This window comes from Columba livia, chromosome 1, assembly GCF_036013475.1.
Source record: "Columba livia isolate bColLiv1 breed racing homer chromosome 1, bColLiv1.pat.W.v2, whole genome shotgun sequence".
Classification (NCBI taxonomy): domain Eukaryota; kingdom Metazoa; phylum Chordata; class Aves; order Columbiformes; family Columbidae; genus Columba; species Columba livia.
This window is the reverse complement of record NC_088602.1, coordinates 82,146,388-82,171,447: the sequence shown is the minus strand read 5'-3', so window position 1 is coordinate 82,171,447 and position 25,060 is coordinate 82,146,388. Positions and strand designations below refer to the sequence as shown.

Below are 25,060 nucleotides of genomic sequence, written 5' to 3'. Positions count from 1 at the left end.
CAGACTAAGTATTACAAAATAAAATAGTGCAGGAAAGCCTGGATCATCCTGATGGTTGTATTATAAGTCAGCTCTTTGTACAGCCTAAGCTCACAGCCTTTGTCTTCATAATGAAGAAATAAATCTATGGTCTTATTTCAAAATATTAATGCAAAAAAAGAGGAAATCTAAAGTAAAATGCTAATTTGTTTTAACATATAGTGCTGGGTCAGCAGCATTCTTTCCACCATTTACCTTGTACTCTTTAAATGTGTGAGAAGTACAAACTTTGAGACTGTGACATGAACACATGACACTTCTTTTATTGTTCCCTTATTGTAGACTTAGCATAGGTGTGTTTTGTGCATGTGTTCACTCTAGGACTGGGGGAATATGTGTATATGGCCTTTTGAAAACAAACAAACAAAAAAACTTGGTTTGGGTGTGCTTTTGTTCTTATGTTTGTTTATTTTTGTGATTAGCTATTTATTTTAGTTTGTAATGGCTGACACCACCTTAGAAAGTGGGAAGCTGTACATGATAGTGCATGAAGGGAAAAGTGCAGAAGTCTCAACTGGGCAGACTTCCATAACTTGAATTTTTTTCTTTGATCTAAACTAGCATAGTGAGAGTGCTAGCTACTTATAGGTACCAAAATACTGTGTAAATGTATGTTCTATTTTCAGTAAGTCTTCATTTGTGATATTGTGCTTTTTTCCTTCTTGTGTTCTATTTAGCTGTGCTTAGGCAGCTTTTATGCAGACCTTATGATTATGTGAATAGTTCATTCTTTAAAACCCTCTATTTTTTCACTATATTTTTAAATCTCATCTAGCTTTTCACCTCTTTCCTAATAATTACCTTTTTTTTTTCTTTTGGAGGAAAAAAATTATAACCTAGCCAATACTACTGAAAATATTCTGTATGCCAGTAGTGTGTTTGAAATACTAGGTTACCTTTTTTCTAAGTTTGCTTTTTATTGCAATGTGATCCTTACATGTGCCCTCCTATCTTAATATACGTCATACTTGCAAGCACTTTGGTGCTAAAGCACTGATTTACACTGATCAGAGAAATGAAGATGATCTAGAACAAAGTAATGGAGGTAATCGGGGGTAATTGTTATTCCTGTCTGCAGGTGCTTTTCAATTGAGATATTGGAAGTTTACCCATACAAAAATCCTAAACTGAAGTGTGTGTTTCTGTTTAAAGTTCCATTTTATTTCTGGCTTTGTGATGAAGGTTCCTACCTTCTCCCCACCCCCGCCACGATTGAATCCCAAGTTTTAGAAGCTACACTATAAGATGTGCTATGCCTTTTTATGTCTAATTTAATTTGACTGTTCAAAGCCCACAAGTTGATAAGTATGCCAGAATACTGATGTGCTCATTTTCAGTAGATGTAAAGAGAACTTGCCTTATTTGTGCAGACTTCTCCAATATGTGAAACGTGTCGTTCGATAATGCTATATTCTTTCTTTTGGTATGGTGCTGGCTGTGATTAGTCTTAGAAATACAGTAAGATATTTATTGATATCCTGTCTTCTTACTTATGAAAAGGAAGGGGGTTTCTTGATTAAAAACAATGAAGCAGGGAATCTCTTAATTTAAAATAGTCTTCATTTTTCTGGAATTTAACGTAGACATATTTGAAGTTTTCATAAAAAATGTGAAATTCGCTTTCATATTTACTAGTTGCATTTATTTTTGTAGGCCAGAAAGACTGTATTTTTTTTTTTCCTGTGTGGAAGGCTACTGTTTGGTTTGTATACTGCTCATAAGAATACAGGACTAAATCTATTGCTTTTTCCCCTAAAACTTAAATACTGGAAGAGGCCAGTAGAAATAAATAGAAGTTATCTTAATGAAGGAGCTGTGTACATGTTATATTCTCTGGGTAATTTTTTAATTCATGGTGTTTTCTGTTTTATGAATATGTTAAATTCGAAGAGAGACCAGGCAGTCTTGAACAGCTGACAAAAAACTGTATAACGTGTGACTGAAGGGCTTGTGTTCCACTTTTTCTCAGTGCATAACTGCAAATATAGAAATGCATGTGCTAGAAGTATTTCTAGAAGGAATATATGTTGAGAAGAGCCTGTCAAGAGCTGTAGTAGAATAAATTGTATAGAAGCTGTGGTGTATCATCTCCCTGTTTATAAATGGATGATTTAAGCTATATCTGAGACACTAAGAGGTTAGACGGGGGGACATGAGAAGTTTTTACTAGTCTCATATTACAGCTTTTTCTCTATTCCTTCCTCCCTCCCAGTGTTACCATGAAGTATCAGGTTTCTGAAGGGTATGTTGTTTCCTGACAACTAAATATTCCCATTAAGACCTACACAAGAAAACAAGTAGTGAAATAAGCTACCAACATAGTGTGGCTGTGTAAAAGGATGAAATGGAACAAAAGAGGTTGAGTAATGACATTGGCAAATAATTTTTTGCAGATAAAGATGTAATTTTGTTTTTCCCTTTTTTAAAGAAGATCCATGCAAGGCATTTATCACTTCAGCAAGTTTATTTTTTTTTAATAAAAAACCAAAGAAATGAAAAATCATTACTGAGAAATATTTCATATGTCTAGTTCAAAATGTCTTTGTGCTTGTAATCTCTAATTGTTTCTTTTCTCTGTTTTGTGCTTTTCTTTTGTCACTTTGAATTTTTCATACAGCATTGCTGGAGGGCAAGAGAAGAAATCATCTTAGTGTTTTACATATTGGGCTTTCTTCAAACAGTTGTAACACAACACTTTTCTGACATTGAAGCAGTCTTTTTTTCTGAAATTGAAGTTTACTTTTTCCTTTGACAAATAAGTTTTGCCTTAAAGGCGCAAAAAGCATTATGTTCCTACTAATATGGTTGCAGTGCATTTTCAGCTTGGACTCTAAGAAAGCTGCATCCCTTCTTTGTATACAGTGCAATGACAGCATGAAGTATAGTACTTTGAATGCATACATATTTCAGTGAAATGGAATGCTATCTCTTGAAATGAAGTTTTAAAATAATTAGTGATACATGCAGACAAAATAAATTCTAGCTATTACATGAAACTTTGTCGTAAGGAAAGGAGCAGTACATGTTAAAATATTCTTTTAGTAAAAATTTGCTCAAGGGAAAAAAGTCAGATGGCTACTTATTATATATAGATAGTTAAAAAATATTTGTTTCAAAACCTAAAAAAACCCCACAAATTAAAGTTTTATCATGCTTTAAGCAGCCGTAATGTAATGTAGAAATAATTTGTGCTTCAATTCTCATCCATGTAAATTTATTTTATGTCATATTAACTTGGTGTCACAAGGAAAACCTGAAGTCATTGGTTCGGTTTTGAAAGGCTCCCAGCTTTGTAATTCCTTCAGTTGATTCAGCTCTTAGGGCTAATTTAAACATGTTTTAAGTATAAGATTAATACTGTCATGATTGCATCTCTGTATTATAGCAAATTGTTGAATTTCAGAACTGGACAGGGACAGCTGTAATCTGCACAATATAATGGAATGAAGAGAGAGGATAGCTCATGGCAAATCTCTATTTAATGGAAACTGAATCTCATAGGTTCAGAGTGCTAGACCGTACCTTTACAACTATTTCCTTGTTTTCTAATTCCCTTTAAAAAAACCTGTTTAAAAAAACCATGAGTATCGAGATAAATAACTAGTCTTGCTTAAGATAAATAACTAGTCTTGCATCATTATACCTTTCTCGCTTATGGGAATGACTCTAGAAGAAAGTTAGCCTCCTGATTTATGAAGACACTTGCTCAGAGTTATCCCTTTCCCAATTGCCTCAAGGATGCACTGTCCAAAATTCAGCTTTTCTCCCATCTGCAGCACTAGGCCAATAAGGGAAACACTGATCAATTCCCAGTGAAGTCTGCCGGTGTTGGTAAGATTTCTTTTTAATATTACAAAATTATTTTTGATCTTTTCTCAAATTCAGGACGTGAACTGAAGTTGTAAAAAAAAAAAAATTGCTTTTCTGTTCTATCATGTATATGCCAGTCACTCCAGGCAGGTCACTTTGCTCACTCTTGGTGTCTCAGTCCCTTAAACTGACTATTTACTCTCAGATCATCTTCCTGTCAGTATAAATGCAGCCAGAGATACCAAAATACATAGCTTTTGCTTTCCTGTTGGCTTTGGGTGAGGAATAACACACACTGAATAGTGTTTCTTCATAAAAGCTGGTGGCATGAAGCAACATGGTAAATTCGACAAACTATTTGTAGAAAGTTCATAAACTTTCTTTAGGCCTTCTGAGGCTTTTCTAAATTAAAAACAAATAATAATTAAAAAAATAATGCACACAAGAGCCATTACCAGCAGATATCCTCTTCCATTTTTGAACCCGTGCTGCTTGGCTTGTGTGCCTATACCTCATACTAGTATTCTTAGTGTATGGGCTGATATGTGTCTGGAGTTACGTATGTAATATGCCAGTCATGAGGAAGTGTTGGAGTGTTTTAATGGGTCTTGGATTTCCTAGTTGTTTGAACAATTTTCTATACTAAAACCTGAAAATTGGTAGGTGAAATACAAAATTGGCAGAAGCTCTGCCTGATGACACTCTGAGTACCTCTTAAAAGCTTTTCATCAAAAGACATATTATTGGGGGGCAAATGGCCAAAATCTTTTCTCTAGTCTTTCTGACTGTAGTGAGAATGATTACCTGAAGGAAAAGGAGTGGAATAATGCCACTTAAGCCAGCGCATCTTGTGGGTCTTCTGATGTCCCTTAAAGTTGTTCCTTTAAGGCATGTGCTATTCAGAAGTATGAGGGAAGGAGGTTGCAAAAGATTGACTAGATATGCAGAAAGAATGTTTTCTGCTACAACTGATTTATCAAAGAAAAAATATAGTAATGTTCAGCTACAGTCTGGTTTGTTTCCCTATTGTGTTTTAAATGTCAACAAACATCTGGACCTGTTGGAGGAGGTCCAGAGGAGGCCACTAAGATAATCAGAGGGCAGAAACACCTCTCCTATGAGGCCAAGCTGAGAGAGTTGGGGTCGTTCAGCCTGGAGAAGTCTCTGAGGAGACCTTATTGCTGCTTTTCAGTGCTTAAAGGGGAATAATAGGAAAGATGGGGACAGACTTTTTAGTAGGGCTTGTTGCAGCAGAACAAGGGGTAATGGTTTTAAACTAAAGGAGAGGAGTTTCAGACTGGAAATAAGGAAAAGAAAATTATTATGAGTGGTGAAACACTGGCACAGGTTGCCCAGAGACATGGTAGATGTCCCATCCCTAGAAACTTCCAAGGCCAGGCTGGAAGGGGATCTGAGCAATCTGGTCTAGTTGAAGATGTCTCTGCCCATGGCAGAGGGCGTGGACTATATGAAGTTTGAAGGTCCCTTCCAACCCAAACTATTCTATGATCTTGTTTTAAACCTGTAGTTTCAATATTGAAAGATTTTAGAGTTTTTCTTCCTGTTTTCCCTCATGTAAACAAAAATGTGATTAAGTCCTCAGCAGATAACTGTTCTCCAGTCTTACAGATTTTGGAGAGTTTCTTATAAATCGGTTGCTATTTGTACCAAAGGTGCCATCAGGACAAATTCTCCAAGTCCTCTTTTCTCTCAGAAGCGATGTTTCTCTTCAGTTTCAAAAGCTATTCCTTGCTTGGCAGTTGGCTGATGTGCTAGATGTTTCTTCTTCTTTCCTCTATTTTCTCTTTTCCTGTATTTCTTTTTTCTTTCACTTATTTCTCAGTTGTGCTGACACTGGTCTAATATAAAGGTGAGTAGAGACTGTCTTTAAATTACACTTGTAAACCTAGCTCATACATTCATTAGGATACCTATAATGGTTTGCCCCAGCCCTCACAGTAGTTGCATTCTCCAAGCACACACCCCTACTGGCAGCACCATCCTCAGTTACTCAAACAGGAACCTTCTGGTTTCGTTTTCTATTTCATAGTCTGAAAGCATGGCATCAGAAATTCTCAGTGTCTGAAGTAATTAATTGTGGATTATTATTAGAAAGTAATGCTCTTCAGAGACTGGTTCTTAATTACAGCCTTTATGCTATTCTTGTGTTGTAAATGGTCAGAAAAGTATTTTATTAATATGCAAGCATTATGTTGCTATTATATAACTATATATATATATATTTTTTTTTTTTCCAATACTCTGAGATGTGAATAAAGATAGCTTGAGGTTCAGGTTTAAGATGTTTTAAAATCAAATTTTGTAACATTGCCATCTATATAAAACATTTGTATGCATAACATCTATGTGAAGCAATTGCATATCTATGCTAAATTTTAGGAGCTGATGTAGTGAGCATTCCAAGACTAAGTATTCTTGTGGAAGCAGCACATCTCAATGATTTTAAATGAGTTCTGATTTTTAACATCATGCAGGTGCAGTCACCCTCCATCTGACAGACGCATTATATCTTGCAAAAAGTAACTCTTTGAAAAACTTTGAAACTTGGTCCCTATTCCAGTGAGAGGGAGAGAGAACACCAGGGCACTGACTGCCTTGAACAGGCCAGAACTATATCATTGGAGGTTTTTGCTCATTAATACATATTTTTTTGTACACCTTCATTAGTAGATCCATTACTTGATCTCATTTACAGTCAAGGCATTTCAGTTTGCACCATACCTTTTTCTGTGCCGTGACTGAACTGTCAACTTCCTAGTTGGTTCAATATACTGACTCATAGTCATAAGTAGTTTAGTGAATGATTAAGCAGATGCAACTCTTCTTAAAACCTGCCCCTTTTGTAGCATGGCAAAGTACCAGAGACCCTGACTACTGATCTCTGTTCTTTCTGAAAAAAAACAAACTTGCAAGCTTCAATAGCCATTTCTAGGGGGGGGGTTGGGAGGGGAGAGACGGGGAGAGAAAAAATGAAGAAAACAAAAATACCCACACATCAAAAAACCCACGCACATCCTACAATACAAATAATCTTGCTTTAGCCATCCTGGTTATGATTGACTGTAATGAGCAGAGATCTTGCAACAGATTATGCTGTCACCATAAAATTATTACAATTATTTTGCTATCATTTTAGAAATATGCTAAAACTAATAACCATCACTTAGAAAAATTGCTTTCAAGTGTCTGTTTATAGTCTTAAATAAAGCAGTCACCTTTCATTTTTTATGTGAGAGTATCTTAAACAAAACAACCAAAAAAGACAACTAAAAAAAATCCCTCACAAAACAAACAAAAAAAGATAACAGTGAACAAGTTGAAAGGGAGAAAAAAGACTGAAACAATGAATACACAAAGTAGGTAAATTGATGTGGGACATTCTTTTGATATATACACTAATTATGTTTATACCAACATAAATATTTATGAACCACTGAGGATACTGCTTTTGAAACATACTCTGCAAAGCAGCAGTTTCTTTCTTTGAAACATCAATATATTTCAAAGTTAGTTTTCTTTCCAAATTAAGATGAAAAGTCAAATTTATGTGAGATAAAAAAAAATCAGGAAATTATTTCCACTTGATAGAGTTTAAACCATTTATAATACTTTTTTCATCTACTTATTTACTAGTGAGCAGAAGGAAAATTAATCAGAATGTAAAAGTACTGTTTAATTTGGCACAGTGCAAAGGAGGATTTGAAACTTTCGAGGTTTCCCCTTTCCTCCTAATGTTGCTCAAAATACTCTTCCACAAGGAGGTGTTGACAGACTTGTATTCTCTTAGCTTAAGTTGTCAGTTAGTTTTTGCTTTGGCTAGTGTCATTTGTTTTTAACTGTCTGATTAATGAGAATCCCTATCTGAGCTGCTGTTAGAGGGTTTTTTTTTTTCAAGCAGCAGCATGTTTTAACATGAGTTATTAGATAAAAATCCTTCAAAAACCCCAGCAAATCTTACTGACACACTGTGTTGGTCTTGAGTGGTAATGCCAAAAAAAAGTAATGCATAATACTGTCTTTTGTTCCTCCATAGAGCTGGTGGTTTTTCTTTGTCTTTAAATAGAGCTAGAAAACAGTGAACCAACATTTGTGTCGGCACATAGACTTGGATCTCGTCACTCTTTCCCAAGATAATATCTTATGCAGAGTTGCTGTACAGATTGGTGCTTAAAGTGGGACCATGGCCTGCAGATGAGACCAGCACCTCTCTCTTCTCAGAGGCATGCTGCAATTTTTTGGATCCACAGCTGTGCTTGGGGGACTCACGGGGATTTCTGCTGATCCCTGCAGGCAGCCCAAGTGGGCTGGGCTGGAGTTGTGGGGAGTTACTGTCTCCCTGTAAGGCAGCATGAGGCAGCTGATAAGCAATATCTTATACTGGAAGAGGCAGTGGCTGCTGGCTCAGAGCTTCAGCTGGATTTTTGCCTCTTGATCCCAGTGACCAGCAGGGATCTCCGATCGCAGCTGGCCCTAAACTCAGCAAGGGCCTCTGCTGCTCCTGATGCAGTGCCTTGGCTTTTTCTACACACGGTTTTCCAGTTTCTAATGGGTCTTATTCCCCCATACTTTCTCCTTTGTTCACACTCTGCTGTTGGGTTAAATAACTTCAGTGACACAAACTAGCCATCAACTGGTAAATGTAAGTGTACTTAACTGGAATATATTTTGAATCCTTTTACCTTTTATAGCTCATCCAGTGTATTGCTGTCTGAAAATGGTGTAGTATCAGCATTTGAAAGTGGCAGTATGAGGTGTTTGGTTTTATTTGTTGCCTATAGTCAAGGTCCTTTGTCTGTGCATACAATTCTTTTCCTGAATCTTCTTATCTCACATATCACATTTACTTTAATAATTGTATGGGAAAGCAGACTGATTAACTGATACACCCTGTCTCAGGATTGTTTTAAACTATTAGCAAAGCGTATAACTCTCAAAATGTGGATTCTTTATTTATATTTTCTCCAGCATGTTTGAATTTTACAGATGGCTGATATTTCATTCATCCCACAGCAGTACCCCTGAAGCAAGGGAATACTTGGCTAATCTTTTTCAGTGTCAGTAGCTAGCATTTATTTTCATCTGCTGTGTATATGTTAAAAACAAACAAAAAAAACCCAACAACAAAAATACCCCACCTGATCTTAAATCCTTGGCGCCTGATTATTTAGCATCAGCCTCATACATTCTTTTGCTGAGAGGTAGAAGTACAATAAAAATTTAAATGTGTTCCTGCTAAGTACTGGAATTGAAGTAGTCATAGAAAGAAAATACACTGTTCTGAACAGTAGGAAAGCTGGATTTTGGCAGGGCTGTGCTTTTTTATCAGCTCGCTGAAGCAAGTCTATTTCTTGAAACAGATTATTGTGAGAGAACTCTGTAAAAGAAGCCTGACTAAAATGTTTGCAACTCTTCTCATTTTGAAAGGCTTTCTGCATTCAGAAACATTGCAAATATGCAATTCTGGGTCATAACATTTGCTTTCTTAACAATCAGTCTGGATCTACTAGCCAAGTGCTACAAGCCATTATGGAGTGCTGTTGTCAAACTCCATAATAATTAAAAGACAAAAATGAACACTTTCTAAGTATGTCTTTATCTTACTGATCTGTATTTTCTGAACGGTATGTAGTTGGACGAAGTGATTACGTTCAAAATCATATGTGATGTATGTTGCCATAATGTTTGATTGCTGTGTTAGGAACCTGCAACAATTTTAAGGTAAAAAGTTTCTTATCAAATACAATATATCGCTTATGTTGGAATCATTTTACTGTTTTCCCACATTTCAATGCAGTGAAATTCTCTGCTAACATTAAGATGTGCTGTATAAGAGTGTTATATGTTTATATGAAATTTTGTAGTCCTTTTGTTTCTATAAACTTTTATTTTGAGATTATGATATTGACTTCTACTTTCTGTGCTGATTTCTGATTTTCTTGTTGTTGTTGTTTTTTGGGGTTTGTTTTGTTTTGTCCAAGGACTCAGTGAAGGGCCTTTGAGCTTTACAGCTCATCTCAGAGACTAAGCTATGTCTAGACCTAATTGTACAGTGGTTGCATTCACTCACAGCAGATCACTTAATTATACATTCATCAGAAATGAGCTGGACTGTAAAACCTGGGCTATTTAGGCACAGAAAGTTTATATGCTAGTCAGCACGCCATGATGAGCTGTGCTGGCATTGGCCACAAACAACACAACTTGCTCACTTGTTCTGTCTGTCAGAGCAAAGTGTGCTGCTTGGACATGTCATATAATCCATGTCTGAAAGACTTGCTAGGGACCATGCTCACAAACAGGCTTCTCTGACTCCAAGGTAACTTTATGAGTGAAGCAGGTCTCTGTATAAATAGATATCAATGAAATGCAATCGGAAAACGCACAATAAACTCCTCAAGTAAAGGCTGTCACAACACTGCTACCTTGTGTTTGAAGTGCAAGCCACGTTTTCAGCTTGGCTACCCTCGTATAAATCTAGAGAATGTACGTTTGAAAACAACAATTGTCTACCAATATGAAGACATAGTACTGTGTTAAAATTTGTTAATGGAAGTATAAGGCTTTATTTTCTTTGGAAATGTTATAACATCTTAAAAGTAGAAGATTCCACTGTTGGTATTTTTGAATGTCACTTCATTAATATTTCTGTATACAGGAAATCTGACATCTGTCACTTGGGATGTTTAGAAAGTTTTCTGTTTCAAATATGTGAGAATTTTAACAACTCCTTTTAGTGTCAGCTAGTATGGAAGAGTTTGCAAAACTATCTGACTCTGTTTGTACAGCCTTGCACCAAGTTGTGCTCCCAGACATCTGTTTCTTACCAGTTTTGAGATATATTACAGTCCCCTCTTTAGTGTAACTAAGTTTCTGGTGAAGGAACATACTTCAAAGACAAGATGATAGGCCTGGGTTTTTTTTGTTGCTGGTGTTTGTTTTTTTTTTTTTTAACTTATGAGCTGCTTTTTATGTGTTCCAAACTTTCATGACAAATTTTCTTATTTTGTGCTGTTAACAAATGCATACTTACTTTAAATAGATTTGTTCCCATGGGCAGAACAAAATGTTACTGAACATTGGTGATTTACATCATATGGAAAGCTTTAACTTTGTATCAAATGCTATTCAAGTTGTCTCTTTGGTTTACGTTTTCTTTCTCTTTCACTAACATAATCCTTTATATACTCTTTCAAAATTAGAGGATGACATTCTGGACTTTTTGACACCAGTAAGAAAACTGCTATTTATTTAATATGGCAAAAGTTTTGCCATCTTCGTGTGACCTCTTCCTGTTCCAGTCTGGTCCTGGATTCACTTTTCAAGCCCATTAAATTGTCAGTTGTGGTACCAGTCAATACGCAGCAGCACACCACACTGAAAGATTTAGCTAGAACATCTCTGACCACATCTTCTGTTCCTGAAAGTTTCTTGTCATAGGTTTTGTATGCTTTTGTTGGGGTTTGTTGTTGTTTTGTGGTTTGTTTGGTTTTATTTTTGTTTTTTAACTTTGCAATGTGTTGTGGAATATTTCTGTTCCTAAATATTTTAGTGAACTCTTGGAAGTGTTTAAATAAATAATATATACTGTGCATGTACCCGGAGAGCGTAGTGGAAATGTCCAAGTCGGTCTCTTGTTTTTACCAAGATGCAGCTAATAGGAAACAGAGAAATTAAAACTATTTCAGTGTAGCAGCAATACAAATAGTTTGCATTGTTACTCAGTTTTTTAAATATGGTATGTAAGCATAGAGTAAATTTTAAGTCTGAAATATAGTATTCTACACTGGGGGAGGGACTGCTGAAATGTAAACTTTCAGGCCTGGAAGTTTCTAAGAGTAGGTTAGTAAAATAAGCATCCTCTCAGGGTCCCTTCTCATGGTCTGTTAGTATGAACTACAGAAACTCTTGGACTCTGCTCACTAAAATGTTCAAGGGAAAGCATTAATCTGCCCCTGGGAACTGAATGCTATTATCAGTGGCACCACTAATATTTCACGGAAAACTCTTGATGGAACACTACAAATAAGTACATGAAAGAAACATTTAGTCTTCCAGATGAATATTTTTTTTGTGTGTAAGTAATAGCTCTACTGAATATGAACATGCTGGTGTAATCATCATACACTCTGCTTCTGTTGAAAACTAAATTATACTAAGCAATGCCATGGTCTGTCCACTGTGCCTGTGCCTGGCTGCTCCTCTGTATAAGCTCTGCAGCTATCCAGCCATTCCTAATACAGGCATACAGAGTTCGTGCTTCTGAGTAGAATTGCTTCTTTTCTTGTTACTTGGGATTTTTTTTTTTTCCTGTAATTTTTCTGACAAAAGGGAGGTATAGGGTTGAAACATGGGGACTAAACAAGGCTATTTAGTATGCTTGGAACTTCCATTGGAACAGCTGGTAAGTTATGACTTCTAAGAACTTGGAAGTGTTTTATCTACATTATAAAATTGTACAGCGCAATAACTCCAGTGTTTGGAGTTATGAGTGAGGACAGGCCAACTGTGACAGGAAGGGGGCATGGGAAAGAAGCAAGTCATTTCTGGGTATATCACAACCTGGAAAATTATATTCCATTTTGAACATTTTTTTTAAGAGGGACAGAACTGTGCTTAAATATTATCAAATTTTATCAAATTTCTTTTAAAAAGCTTTAAATTTTAAGAAGACTTAATGTTGCTTTTACAAGCCTCTACCATTCACTTTTTCAAGGTACTTGCAGAGGGAGAAAAAACAAACAAACAAACAACACAAACAAACAAAAAACAACAACAACGAAAAATAAAACAAAACAAACAAACAAACAAACAAAAAACAAAAACAAACAACAACAACAACAACAACAAAACTTAGGGTAAGAATACAAAGAGTTATGGTGTAAGCTCTTCCTTAGGGCTTAAGTGTACCTTCCGGGCAGCTTGCTGTATGGACCTTTTAACAGTAGTATAAAATTAATAAAGTATCTTGCAGGAGCACAGATCAGCTTCTATAAAAAAATAAATAGTGTATTATGAAGCTTCTCGAATGTAAACAGTGTGCCAGATATCAGAATATTTGCTTTCCTCGATGATTTGTTTATATTAACCTGGGCTTGTTTGCCTTAATGACTGAGGGAATAATAAAGCTGATATGTTTGCTTTGACAAGAAAGCATTTATTGCAAGTGATGTGTACTACAAAGGAGAAGAAAAGGTCAGTAATCAGTAAATGCCCTCTAAAAAAATATATATGAAAAGTAATAAAATACTTAGCATGATGAATATAACATCTAAGGTTAACATTTTCCTGCTGAGCAATGTTGTACTGTTTTTGATTGCCAAAAACTTTGGTACATGTCATGAATAATGCGTTTATATATAAATAGTTTTGATGGGTTTGTAATTTTTTTTAATGCTGTAATTTATTCTTTCCAAGTTGAAAACCTATATTTAATATCTCAGGATGTAAGAACACAAACCATATGTGTTTATATATATATATATGCATGGATGATACGATTAAATGAATTCTTGTAATCAAGCTCATTCTCTCATAATTTGAAGTGAGTATACAGATCCTTATTTTATTTCGGTACTATGGATGTTAAATTTTGTTATTTAAGGGGCTGAAGATTATTTTATACAAACCTGAGTAAATAGAAGGTATCAGAATTGCTTAATATTTAAGAATTTAGGAACTAGGGAAAACAAGGATTAGTTGTCTGAAATGCCCAGTGTTTTTTTGTTGTTTGGGTGTGGGTATTTGGGTGTTTTTTTGTTTGGTTAGTTTGGTTCTGTGGGGTGTTTTGTTGTTTATTTTTTAAATAATGATAAATATCATATGCTATCTAGATCTGATTTACATTGATTCTGTTTATAACCCATAGATTGTTGCATTGCCATCATTGTTCACAAAGGTAGGGAAGCTAAATTCAAATCTGTTATAACTCCTGGATGAGCTGATTATCAGGCTTGTATAAATCGGTGTAACTGCACTTTGACAGTCATATGCTAAGGGGGAACTGTTGCAATTCTTTCCTAATGTGTCCAGTCTTTAAATAGATTCCTTTTGTATTATTGTAGAGGATTTGAATACTTTTCAGCCTTAGACACCTAATTAAACTTACCTTTGATGTATCAAATAGACTACTTGCTTTTACTGAGTTTAAAGTATTTAATGTCATACTTAATTCAAAGTAGAAACAAACTAAAATAACTGGCATCTCTTGACACTGTTGTGTCTTTTAAATATGCTTTCAGTTCTGCTTAGCCTGATTCTTTGAGAAAGAATTTCTAGTAAAGATGTCTAAGGAAGAGAGATCAAGAAAACTTTAATGACTTGTGGGGTGCAGCTTCAAAGTCACCATCATCAGCATAACTACTTTGTGTTGTAAAAGCATGTCTAGCCTAATAAACAAGTGTGATGTAAATTTTCATTATAGTAATAGAAAGTTAATTCAGTTTTTAGACTTGAGATCTTGAAATCTTGTACATAGTAGAGTTGTCCAATATGCACAATATATAGGAAATGGCAAATTTGAATTAATTCCTACATCAAATTAGTATGCATTGCACTTCAGTGATTTGTCTTTGTTTTGTTTCTCTAATAAAAAATTCAGTTAATTTCAGCTTTGTTCTCTACCTCCCCCACATTAGTTCCATTGTCTTGATTTGCATCATTTGTAGCAGCTGGCTTCTTGTCAGTCTGTAGTTTGGACCTTTATATCAAACAGCAAATTAATTACAGGAAAAGAAATCCCAATAGTACTTCTGTGCTTAGAGGCTTTCACAATTATCAAGGAGTGAATGTTGCTGATTCTTGTCAGAAATGAGAAGTGGAACATGGTGGGGGGGCAGTGCCTGCTTCACAGGTACCATTAGTTACCTCTGGAAGTAAGTGTTGGTCAGTCACCTGTACCTCCCCTTTCCTAGACCCTCCCCTCATTTCTCTTTGACTAGGAAAAAAAAATAAAAACTAATGAGTTGTATTTTTTGTTCAAGAATGCATAGCCTTAATGCGTCCCAAATTCAGAAGCACTCTGAGGAGTTTATTGGAAGACCTGCTTGCATCCTAAATGATAATTCCTTTTCCCTATACTACGCCTTTGAAACATAACCAAAAAGCCTCTTTTAATTTGCTCTGCTTTAATTATGAACTTCTATTTTTCTTTCTATAAAGAGAAATTAAGAGACCCTTTCAAAATGAAGCAACATTTATAAAAGGCTCACAAGTGTATTGTCCAGAAGGTACCTGTAGAAACACACCTTTAAAGTGCAAGTAGAGCCATTTTTAAGACCTTCATCATGCTTTTCTGACATCAGCAAGTAATTTAATCTTGTGTCGAGTTGCTGCACTGTGTTAAATTACTTTTGTTCTTAATGGCCATCAGTAATGGCTAGGAAACTAACATTGCTTTTGTATTTTACTACACTTGTATTTTTCTTTAAAAAAATGTGGTGGGGAAACAGGCAAAGCCAGTGGTGGGGGGGGAGTCAGTATATGGTGAGAACAAGGAGATATGCTCTACTTAGGCTGAAATACTCTATTGAAATGACAGGCTAGCTGAGTCTAATTTATTTGCTGTCTTCTATTGTTTTTTTCCCTCGTTTTTATGTTTTGTTGAACAAGTATGATTTCCTTGGCTATCTTTTCAAAATATGTATCATCTCTAACTTTCTGATGGTTTTTTCTGTCTTTAACTGAGCTATCTTATGTAGTCTATCTTTTCAATAGTGTGCAGATCACAAAAGAAAGTAATACCTTGCCCAGCTCTTAAGAGAATATTGAATTTGGTTAGATACAGTGTCTGTTTTGTAGCAATATCTTTCCTCATTTTCTGTACCGTATTGTTAGCACAATTTAAGAGCTCAGTCCAGCATTATTTCAAGGTCATTTTCAAAGTCCTGCTGTGATTCTGATCCTTTTATATTTGTCTCTGGTTTTGAGCTGAATATGAAATTTGGTGGCTTAGCTTTTGAACGGGAAATTTAATTTACAACTTGTCAGTTCATTTATAAAATGGATACCACTGTGAAGGATTCTCCTAAATGTATATGCAGCCTTTATCTGTTATTCTCTGTTCATTTCTTTGTTCCTGTGAAGCATGGAAATACATGAAAATAACTTTGAAAATCTAAATTCATAGCTTGTCACTGCTGACCGTATCCTCTGGGCCTTGCAGGCAGCACAGGCCGTGTTAGACAGCAGATGGTGGCTGCACACACGGGGTGTCCGTCCAGAAAACACTGCTTACCTTCTCTCAGCATCCTTGCCCTGCTCTGCCCACAAAGCTCCAGTTTATTGACAAAACCTGAGTAACTGCTTGTTAGGATCTTTTTTTTTTTTTAATAGAAATTCTCACAAATTTGATCATGTTACTTCCCATACATATTTCCAGGTACACTGCTTGCTGTCTGTGTTTTATGGTGAGTAGGTGTTATGTGTAATCTCTAAAATGTTTCTGGTGAATCAACTGTCATAGGCTTTGAAATGTGTGTTTTAAACTTTCAAGGTACTTGACACATTTTAAACCTGTGTAAAATGAATAGTCCAAAATGACTGAGAGTCTGCTAGGCAGCGGGTTTCTAGCACAAGGTAGAGCCATTGAGTCCATCTGGATTTGTCTCAGACTGTAATAGTGGCAATATATAAAACCAGACAACTCTGAATACATGGAAGTGATTCAAAATACTGAGTCCCAAATGAGGTGTTGCTGCAAATCTTTAGCTTTGACAGGGAGATTTGCTTTGGAGATTCTATGTAAGAGAAGCTATGCTTTTTCTCTATTAAATTACAACTTCTTTCCTTCTTTTTCAATGGAGTGTGATCCAAGTCTGAATAAACCTATCCCTTGTCTTAAAGTACAGTCCATTCAGTAGTTGTGTGGGATAGATAATCAGGATGAGACTGGCAAACTTGTGAAGTGTTACTGCTGTAGAAAAACTAATCGAAATGCAATGGTGTTTATGCACGTGCAAAGGGACCTGAATCAGTGGGCACACAAGGGAGCCCAGTGTTAAAACATGTTTCATCCCATCTGGAATTGTGTGTCTCCTGCTTGCGACACTGAGTGCTGTGTTTGGAAAAGGAGCTCCCCTTGCAAGATGACTGAATTGACATATACTGTTGTTAAATCCCGGAGCTGTTACACCCCTTAAATCATTTGTTTTCAGTATCAAATACTGAATACATCATCATTAAGAATTTTGCCTTGCTCTCTGTAATCTAACCTGCTACTTGTGCTAGGATGTCTTTTTGAATTTTTCTAGTAAGTGAGAAACCAAGATGCAGGTCATCTTTTTTAATAGTTGTAGCTATACCACTGGAAAAGAAATGATGAAAGTATTTGTAGCCAGGATAAAAAGTGGGGAAAAAAAAAAAAATGGTCAAAGTGCATCCAACTGGTCTTTTGATTGTTTGAAGTTTAACTGATAGAATTTGAAATTTCTGTCTCTGTAGTTATGTGAATGGTAGCACTGATTTCTGTTAAATGCTATAAAACAATGGATTTCTACTGTTAAAGTGATGTTTTTAGGTTTCATAGCGACTCTAAATGTATCTTGGTTGACTGAATTTCTGTTGCTCTTATTAAGAGCAATGAGAAATTTTTAAGCATGGCATGATGTTAATAGCATGGAGGTTATAATTCATTCACGACTTGATACTTCCCCTGGAGTCCATGGATATTTTGCTCTGGTAGTTTTATTGGCCAAACAAACCTGTTAGCAAGCATGAAGGTTCTGAGAGATGTTTTAGTAATAAAATGATCCATTTATATATGGAATATTGTTATTGGGGATTTAAGACTTGTAGAAAGGAATTATACTTTACTTCTATGGTTAGTGTATTTTTAGCATGTGATTTCACAGAACGTTAATGTTTTTAAATACAGGTAATGAATTTGGACATCCAGAATGGCTTGACTTCCCCAGAAAAGGGAATAATGAGAGCTACCACTATGCCAGAAGACAGTTTAATCTTACTGAGGATCATCTTCTTCGCTATAGGTTCCTAAATGCATTTGATAGAGACATGAATAAATTGGAAGAAAGATTTGGCTGGCTTGCATCTCCCCCGGTAAGCTGTATATACTAAATGTTAAGATTTTAGTCACCAGTTGGGTGCATGTTCAGAATAACAACAATACCACATTTGCATGCAGAAATTTTAAATAGCACTTTATTATGCACTGCATAATGCCCCACCGTGTATTTCAGGTTGTCAAAACATGACACTTGAATGTCTTCCGCAGATAATAGAAATCTGGAAGTCTCCTTTTAGCTTCATAGCAAGCTCTTTTCCTGTTATTTTTGCTATTCTTATTTAGTAACTACAGACTGGAAAATTCAAAATTATCTGGAATATAAATAAATATAAAGATATAATAAATATATATTTTAATGAATAAAAAATAAAAATAAATAAAATATAAAATTATCTGTAATCCAGTAGAAGGATTGCTTTGGGAAAGTGTAAATTGCTCTGACTTTATATAAATAATTGTTCTGTTAGTGAGAAAATACACTATAGTGTAAGTTCAGCATATATTCAGCCTGTCACTTTTGTATTTGCCTTTTTTACCCAAATTTTGCACTGCACTTCCTATCAAAGCTACTTAATGAAACATCAATAAATTATAATAATTATGTCATACTAGTCATGATCCACTTTAAAGATTTTTTTTTTAATGGATGACTTTAGCAAATAGAACAAAGGTGGTATGTGCAGCAGTTTAATGTGGCTTATCAAAGCTATTTCTCACACAGATCTTTAAAAACAAACAAAAAGAACATATCCAGTGCTTCATTTTCTAAGCTACTAACAGTAGGCGTGAGGCAGATCCCTATAACAAGTAGACTGAAAATTTGATTTCATGAAAGGAATCCATTTCTTGCTAAAGGAAAGTGTGATAAAAAAAAAAAAGAAGTTAAAAATCTTTGAGCAAGAATTTTTCAAGTGCTCTATACCTAACATGCTTCTATCTCTTTAATTTTGCATTGACTTATAAAACGTTAAGCACAGTTGAGTAATCAAAACTTTTCTGTGACATTACATAGGTAAACAATTTCAATTTGCATGTTAAAGCCCTATTCTGTGTTGCTATCTTTGATGATTTTACTTGAAATGAGGTATAGACACAGTTGTTTTTTTTCTTTTTTTTGTTTCAGTTAGAAGTTCAATATTTTACTGGGTTTTTATTTTTTTATTTCCTAGGCCTATGTGAGTGAAAAGCATGAATCCAATAAAGTCATAGCGTTTGAGAGAGCAGGTCTCATTTTTATTTTCAACTTCCATCCGTATCAAAGTTACGTGGACTACAGAGTGGGTATTGAAATTCCAGGAAAATATCCTTTTTCTTTACTGCTTTGCTTGTACAGAAAAGCTCTAGAAGTTGAAAACTAGTTTTATTTATTTTTTCTAACATGAATGCAAACTGTAGTTAAGAGGTAAGAAACCACATATTTGTCAACAGCGTAATTTTACTTTAATTCTTAGTGTACAGCAAAGAAATAATTTGGAAACTTGCCTTATTTGTAAGAGACCATTTTATAGAACACAAAGGTTAAAATAGCAATTTAAAGACGACATGTTAAAATTTCCTTGTGATGTCTTGTTTTTTGGAATTATGTATGAAACATATCCCCAACTTAACAACAACTACTACCTTCCTATTCTTCTTGCTTTCCACATCCTTTCTTCTTCCTTGCAAATGTCCTGCAGGCTGGGTTTTATCATCTGTATTTTTTAATTATGTTGGGTGTTTTAATATTTACTTGTTTTCTTTCTAACTCTTGTCCTGCAATTGGAGACAGGAATTTTGTGTATAGTTTTGTAATGGAAACTTTCAACCTGAGATTTCTTAAAAACCATGTCTTATAACTAGGAAATGTGGTCACATGTGATATTAATTCTTTAGAATAACTTCTCCACTTAAAGGAATTCTTTATGATCCTTTTGGAAGTTAAACATGAAGCAGGAGTACTTAAAAACAAGTTATTATTCTGTTTGGGTTTTTTTTAGAAATGGGTGGATTTTTAATTTGGTACTTGGAGGCAGTTACTGAATAAACCTGAAAAGCAAATTACTATAATATATTAAATTTTTTGCAATAAAGAATTTATCTAAATGGTATTGGGAATTGTGGAGAATGTGATGATCCTTTCACTGCCTAGGTTTGTTTGCTTAATTAATTGAATTAGTCAAATCAGTGCATGTAAAACTTGTCTTTAAATTTGCCTTTATGAAGTGGATGGCTTTGGCCATCCACTGTTGTTATATATAGTTTCTCAGGTATGTCACCAAGTATGTTAAAAGATACAGAACTTCCTGCCTCTCTGGCCAACAATGTTGTAGGTTTTCCTCTATTCTGATCTCGTAGAAAATACCCATTCTTCTTTCAGGTGTTATTTTTTTGTAGGCTGTTGGTGTAGCAAACCTTATTGTACTTTTATAAAAGAAGTAGTAATCAGTAGACATTGGAGTCCTTCTGGTCCCACTTGGTTTGGAAAGTCTTTTTCTAAACAGTCAGCCAGTCAAAAGTTATATGGAGAGTCACAGCCAGCTTGAAGTCTATGCTGCAGTCTTTTGACTTATTTCTCTTGACCTTCGGTTGCTCCATTCTACTGCTTCTTCTCCTTAGGTGGTGTACTCCAGTGTGAGACATTCAAGGACTGAGACCTTAACTTATATGTGGGCATGGAAGTCCATAAATGTTGTTGAGAAATAGGAATTGCTACTGGCTTACCTTTATTTTTGTATCTCAATATTTCATGCTGTCACATACTCCTAAAGTGCAAGCAGTAAAAAACTGTAATGGGAAGAAATGGTTACTTTGTTAACAATATTGCCATTTTTACATGGTATAATGTATTAAAGTGTTGTAATGCTACAGCGAATGAATACCAGGGTCGTACACTTATTTTTGGCATGAATTTAGGATGAATAAATACATTTGAAGTCAGAGCTGTCCATAAGCAAATAGCTAGATGAGACCTGAGGTGTCACAAATACAGTCATCAAAATGCTGCAAAAATACACTTTTTTTTCAAAAACCATTAACTCAGGCTCTCTGACATTTGCAACCTGCACCTGGAGCTTCTAATGAGCAAATAAGGTCACTGGAATGAGTCACTGGCATGCGATTGCTGAAGGCAAAGATGCCGCTTTGCAAGATGCTTTGAAGTGCCGATATGCAACTGTCCCTGCCTGTTAGAATTCACGGGATATTTGGCATGTGGAGACAAAGGACTTGATTTAGGAGCAGCCAAATGCCAAATTCTATCAAGGAAGTTGGTACATTCAGGTTAATAGGTGTGTAAAAGAAATATAGCATACTAATGTGGGAATGCATGTTCGATCTATGTGGGAAAAGACACAGGTTTCCAGCACTGTGAGGCTGTGTAACTATTAGAGCGGTATGTGCTAGTGCCGCATTTCTGTTTTGTTATGTGAAGGAAAAAGGAAAACATTTCTATGCTCATGCTGGAATTTTACTTCATAAATTATGCTTTCAGAAGCTTTTTCATGAGAAACAGGCAGCTTGAGCTAAAAAACTGTTTCTGCCTAATTTGCTTCATTTTAGAGATAGGTGAATAATTAACATCTAGATCAGCTGTATAGTTCTCTGGTTGTAGGCAGAATTTTGAATGTTAACAGGGAAAACCATTCATAAGTTTCCTTTTTTTTTAATACTGACCAGACCTTTCTGTGAGTTAGTGTTGAATTCAAGGCCTGTCCACAGTTAAAAAATCAATACAGAAACCTTCTTTCCTCTGTTCAAAACGAACATGGCTAAAAGAAGGGAGAAAGAACAGGAAAGGGGGTTAAAGATTTTGAAATAGCTCCTTTTGATTCCCTAAGATCCCACACCCTATTTTGTTAAACATTTTTTCTGCAGTGTTGGAAGTCTCATTAAAATAAAGCTTTATGTAGATATTTTGCCTCCCCGCCCTCCCCCCCCCCCCTTTTTTTAACAAGGTTTGTTATCTTGGCACAAAAGTAAATCAGCATTTTACGTTCCTGATTATGAACCAATATGGATTTACATAACTCTAAATTTACTATTAATTTAAGCAAAAAGCATCCATGTTTGGTTGAAGCAAAAAGGTACAGAGCCCTCCCTCCTCCTCAGTACTGTGCCATGAGTTGAGTGCTAAATGGCCTCAACTATCTTCTAAATATCCTGAGCTGAAGTTCATCAGGCTACGATGTTTAATTTAATTAGGCAATTCACCCAAATACTCTCTGATCTGCTTTTACTCAATTGTAGGTTGACCCATTAGTCTCCTTCAAAATTAGGAGTGTGTGGAGAAGAGGAACAGAGGTACTCTTCTTGAATTTAATAATGCTAGTTACCTGTTTTTTTTTTTCAGTGAAATTCAAGGATTATTAAAAACAAAAGGGCCTAACCGCTTGAGGCTCTTTACAGGCCTTGCAGCTGTACTTTCATCTTCCCTGTGTCTATGGGGCATTTAATGACTGCTTTCTTGTTTTCTTTAATGTGTCTTGATTGCATATTTTTTTGTCTCCATAGTTTTTGTATTATTGTCTTTATATTCTTTTGTACCTGGCTTGAAAACCTTGTTTCCACTTTCTCTAGGCTTCTTTCTAGGATATGAAGTAAATTAAAAGTTCATTAATTAGCTATATTGATTTCTTCTTCTGTGTGCATATTAATAATTCATGAATTATGCTTGTGCCCATAGCTTGTTTTTTACAAAATCGATTTTCTTTGAAAAATTACTGGTCTTAGGTATCCTTTTGCTTTCTTTCGATCCATCTTAAGAATAGTGATCATTGGTTCTATAGCTGTTGGTGTGCCTGGCTTCTTTTTTTCTTTTTTCTTTTTTTTTTTTAATGTTTGTTTCTTGTCTTTACTTGTCACCAGGATATCTTCTTTTATTTTACAAATAGTATTTTGGCAATTAAAATTGCTGCAAGGCAGCTTATCTGTTCTTGCTTTCTGTACAGTGAATATATTCCTTTGGCCCTGGCTCATTACTGTTGCCTTTGATTTCTCAGACTAGCCAAGTACCTTTGTACACGAAAGTCATATGTCATTGTCACTGTCATCCTGGTGACTTCTCCATCTGGGCACTTTTCCCAACAGCTTTTCAACATACTTCTGAAAAACAGGCAATGAGTGGGATTCCCTACCAAGTTATCTTTTGCTGTTGGGAAAATGTAGATCATGGTGCCGGTAAATCTGAACTAAAATCTGAACTGGAGTATTCAATGGAGATGGGGATTATTGAAGTCTTCTTACTACTTTCCTAGCTATAGGCCTTGTAGCAGAAATCCTGCCTTTCCTAAGAGAAGCTTGGCCATGATGCTGACATCAGGTGTTGGAACAGGTTGCCCAGAGCAGTGGTGCAGGCCCTGAACCATGACCAAAGCATGGTAAGGGATGATGGGAAGGAGGATCGTTCCAAGAGTGTACGCCCAGAGCTATCTTAAGTAGTAAGGTAGACGCATCTTCTGATTCCCCTAGTCTGTCACATTGAACATGTGAATCCAGTGAACGTATGGAGTAGAGGGGAGTTCAGAGTTTCATTGTGCCTGGCAGCTGTACCACTAAAGGTAAGCATCTGTTCTGTGACTCAGCCTCTCCACTCCCAGTTCAATATCTGTGTCTAAGCATTCAAGGGATAAGTCATGGTCAACAAAATAGCACTTTTAAAGCATTACAATTGAATATACATAATTCTGTGTGCAGTCATTTTCAGTTTCAAGGAAACAGATGGTGAATTAACTCATTCTGTGAACTACCCTGAATTGAATTAATGCTGTTATTATTATTATTCATAATAATAATAAATTTATTTAGAATAACCGTGGGTAGCATCTTCAAGGTGAACAGATACACAGAGAGCCCTACCTGGGGAATATAATAGGTTTTCAAAGTGAAGCCAGGGAGGATTTCTCTTCTGATTTCTCACCTAGAGAAAATTAGCATGATATCTTACATATCTGAATCTTTGGTTGTACCTAGAAAAAAGGAGAAAAATGTGCTAAGTAAAGAAAAAATGTAATTTCAGATAATAAGTATTTTACTGGTATTTTTAAGGACACTTGCACTTCTGATGCCTCTTGATAACTGTGAAGGCTTCAATTAAAATACGAAACTTAGATCTGTGAACTTCATATTTTGCCTTGTCTTCTTGCCAATTTTGAATTGCAAAAGTCCTTAAAAGCAAACAAAGCAACAAAAAAGAAACTATTTTTGTGTTTAATTTCATAAATCAAAGTGGTACAAGGAAATCTTGGTTCGTTAATGACAAGTTTCTAATCCACACATTATAAGGGTTGCTCCTGAGTAATTGGTAGTCTTCTACTCTATTGACTTAGAGTTGGTTTGGCAACTACAGTGACCAATACTTTAAAATTAGAGTGAATGGTTGCTCCAGCATTTTATTTGTGTGTTCTACTGTCACTACCACTTCTTAATGTTTTTGCAAAAGATAAGACCTGAAAACATACTGCTTTTACCAGTGTATATGTATTTTTAATTTCTAGAAGGTGATACATAGAACATCTTAGGAAGATATGTTGATTTTAAAATGGTTTAGTACATTTTCAAATTTGGATTTTTTTTCTGTGTTTGGGGGTTTATTTTTTTTATGCTTCCTTCAACAGTGCTTGAATTGTCTTAATTCAGTGTTTTGTTTCAATAATGATACAATTTTTCAGCACTTTGGTATTACAAAGCACTGTAAATCATTGAGGAAAAACATTGTTTTCTTTTAGTCTCCTGCTTTATAGCTTATAAAGGAAAGCCTTCCTGTAATACATATTTCTAGATTAGAGTGCTGGGTCAAAATTGATACAGAACCTTTAAAATTTCTCCCCAAGAAATTTTATTTCCTTTTTTCTCTTTCTCCATATTTAAAGATCTGTCTTTTCCTGTAAAGTGTAGGATAAGATCTCATGTGGAGAATGCAAACTGCCTGTTGTTACAGGAATGCTGGAGCCTTATTTTCTTCAAAATCTAAAATGAATATCATGCTAGGGGTAGAGAGGGATTTTTATTTTTTTTTTCTGCATTCTTCAAATCCCCTACTTAAATATTTCTTGCTTTTTGTACATCTTTTACTAATATATTTTGGACAATAAATAGATACATGCAACCGTCTAATAAGATATGGGCTTCTGAAGAGAGTCTTTTGTATGCTGTGTGCAGCTATAACAGCATATATACTGTAGCTACTTCTGT

General features: G+C 35.3%; 1 protein-coding gene across 3 annotated transcripts in view; it reads left to right on the top strand.

The window, feature by feature from the left end:
• Positions 1-25,060, top strand: part of GBE1 (1,4-alpha-glucan branching enzyme 1) — a 160,778-nt gene that overhangs the window by 118,133 nt on the left and 17,585 nt on the right. For all 3 annotated transcript variants that reach the window (XM_065064564.1, XM_065064555.1, XM_065064572.1), the window contains exons 13-14: positions 17,741-17,925; positions 19,063-19,193. In XM_065064564.1, the coding sequence (XP_064920636.1) occupies positions 17,741-17,925; positions 19,063-19,193 (316 nt within the window). The remainder of the gene's footprint in view (positions 1-17,740; positions 17,926-19,062; positions 19,194-25,060) is intronic.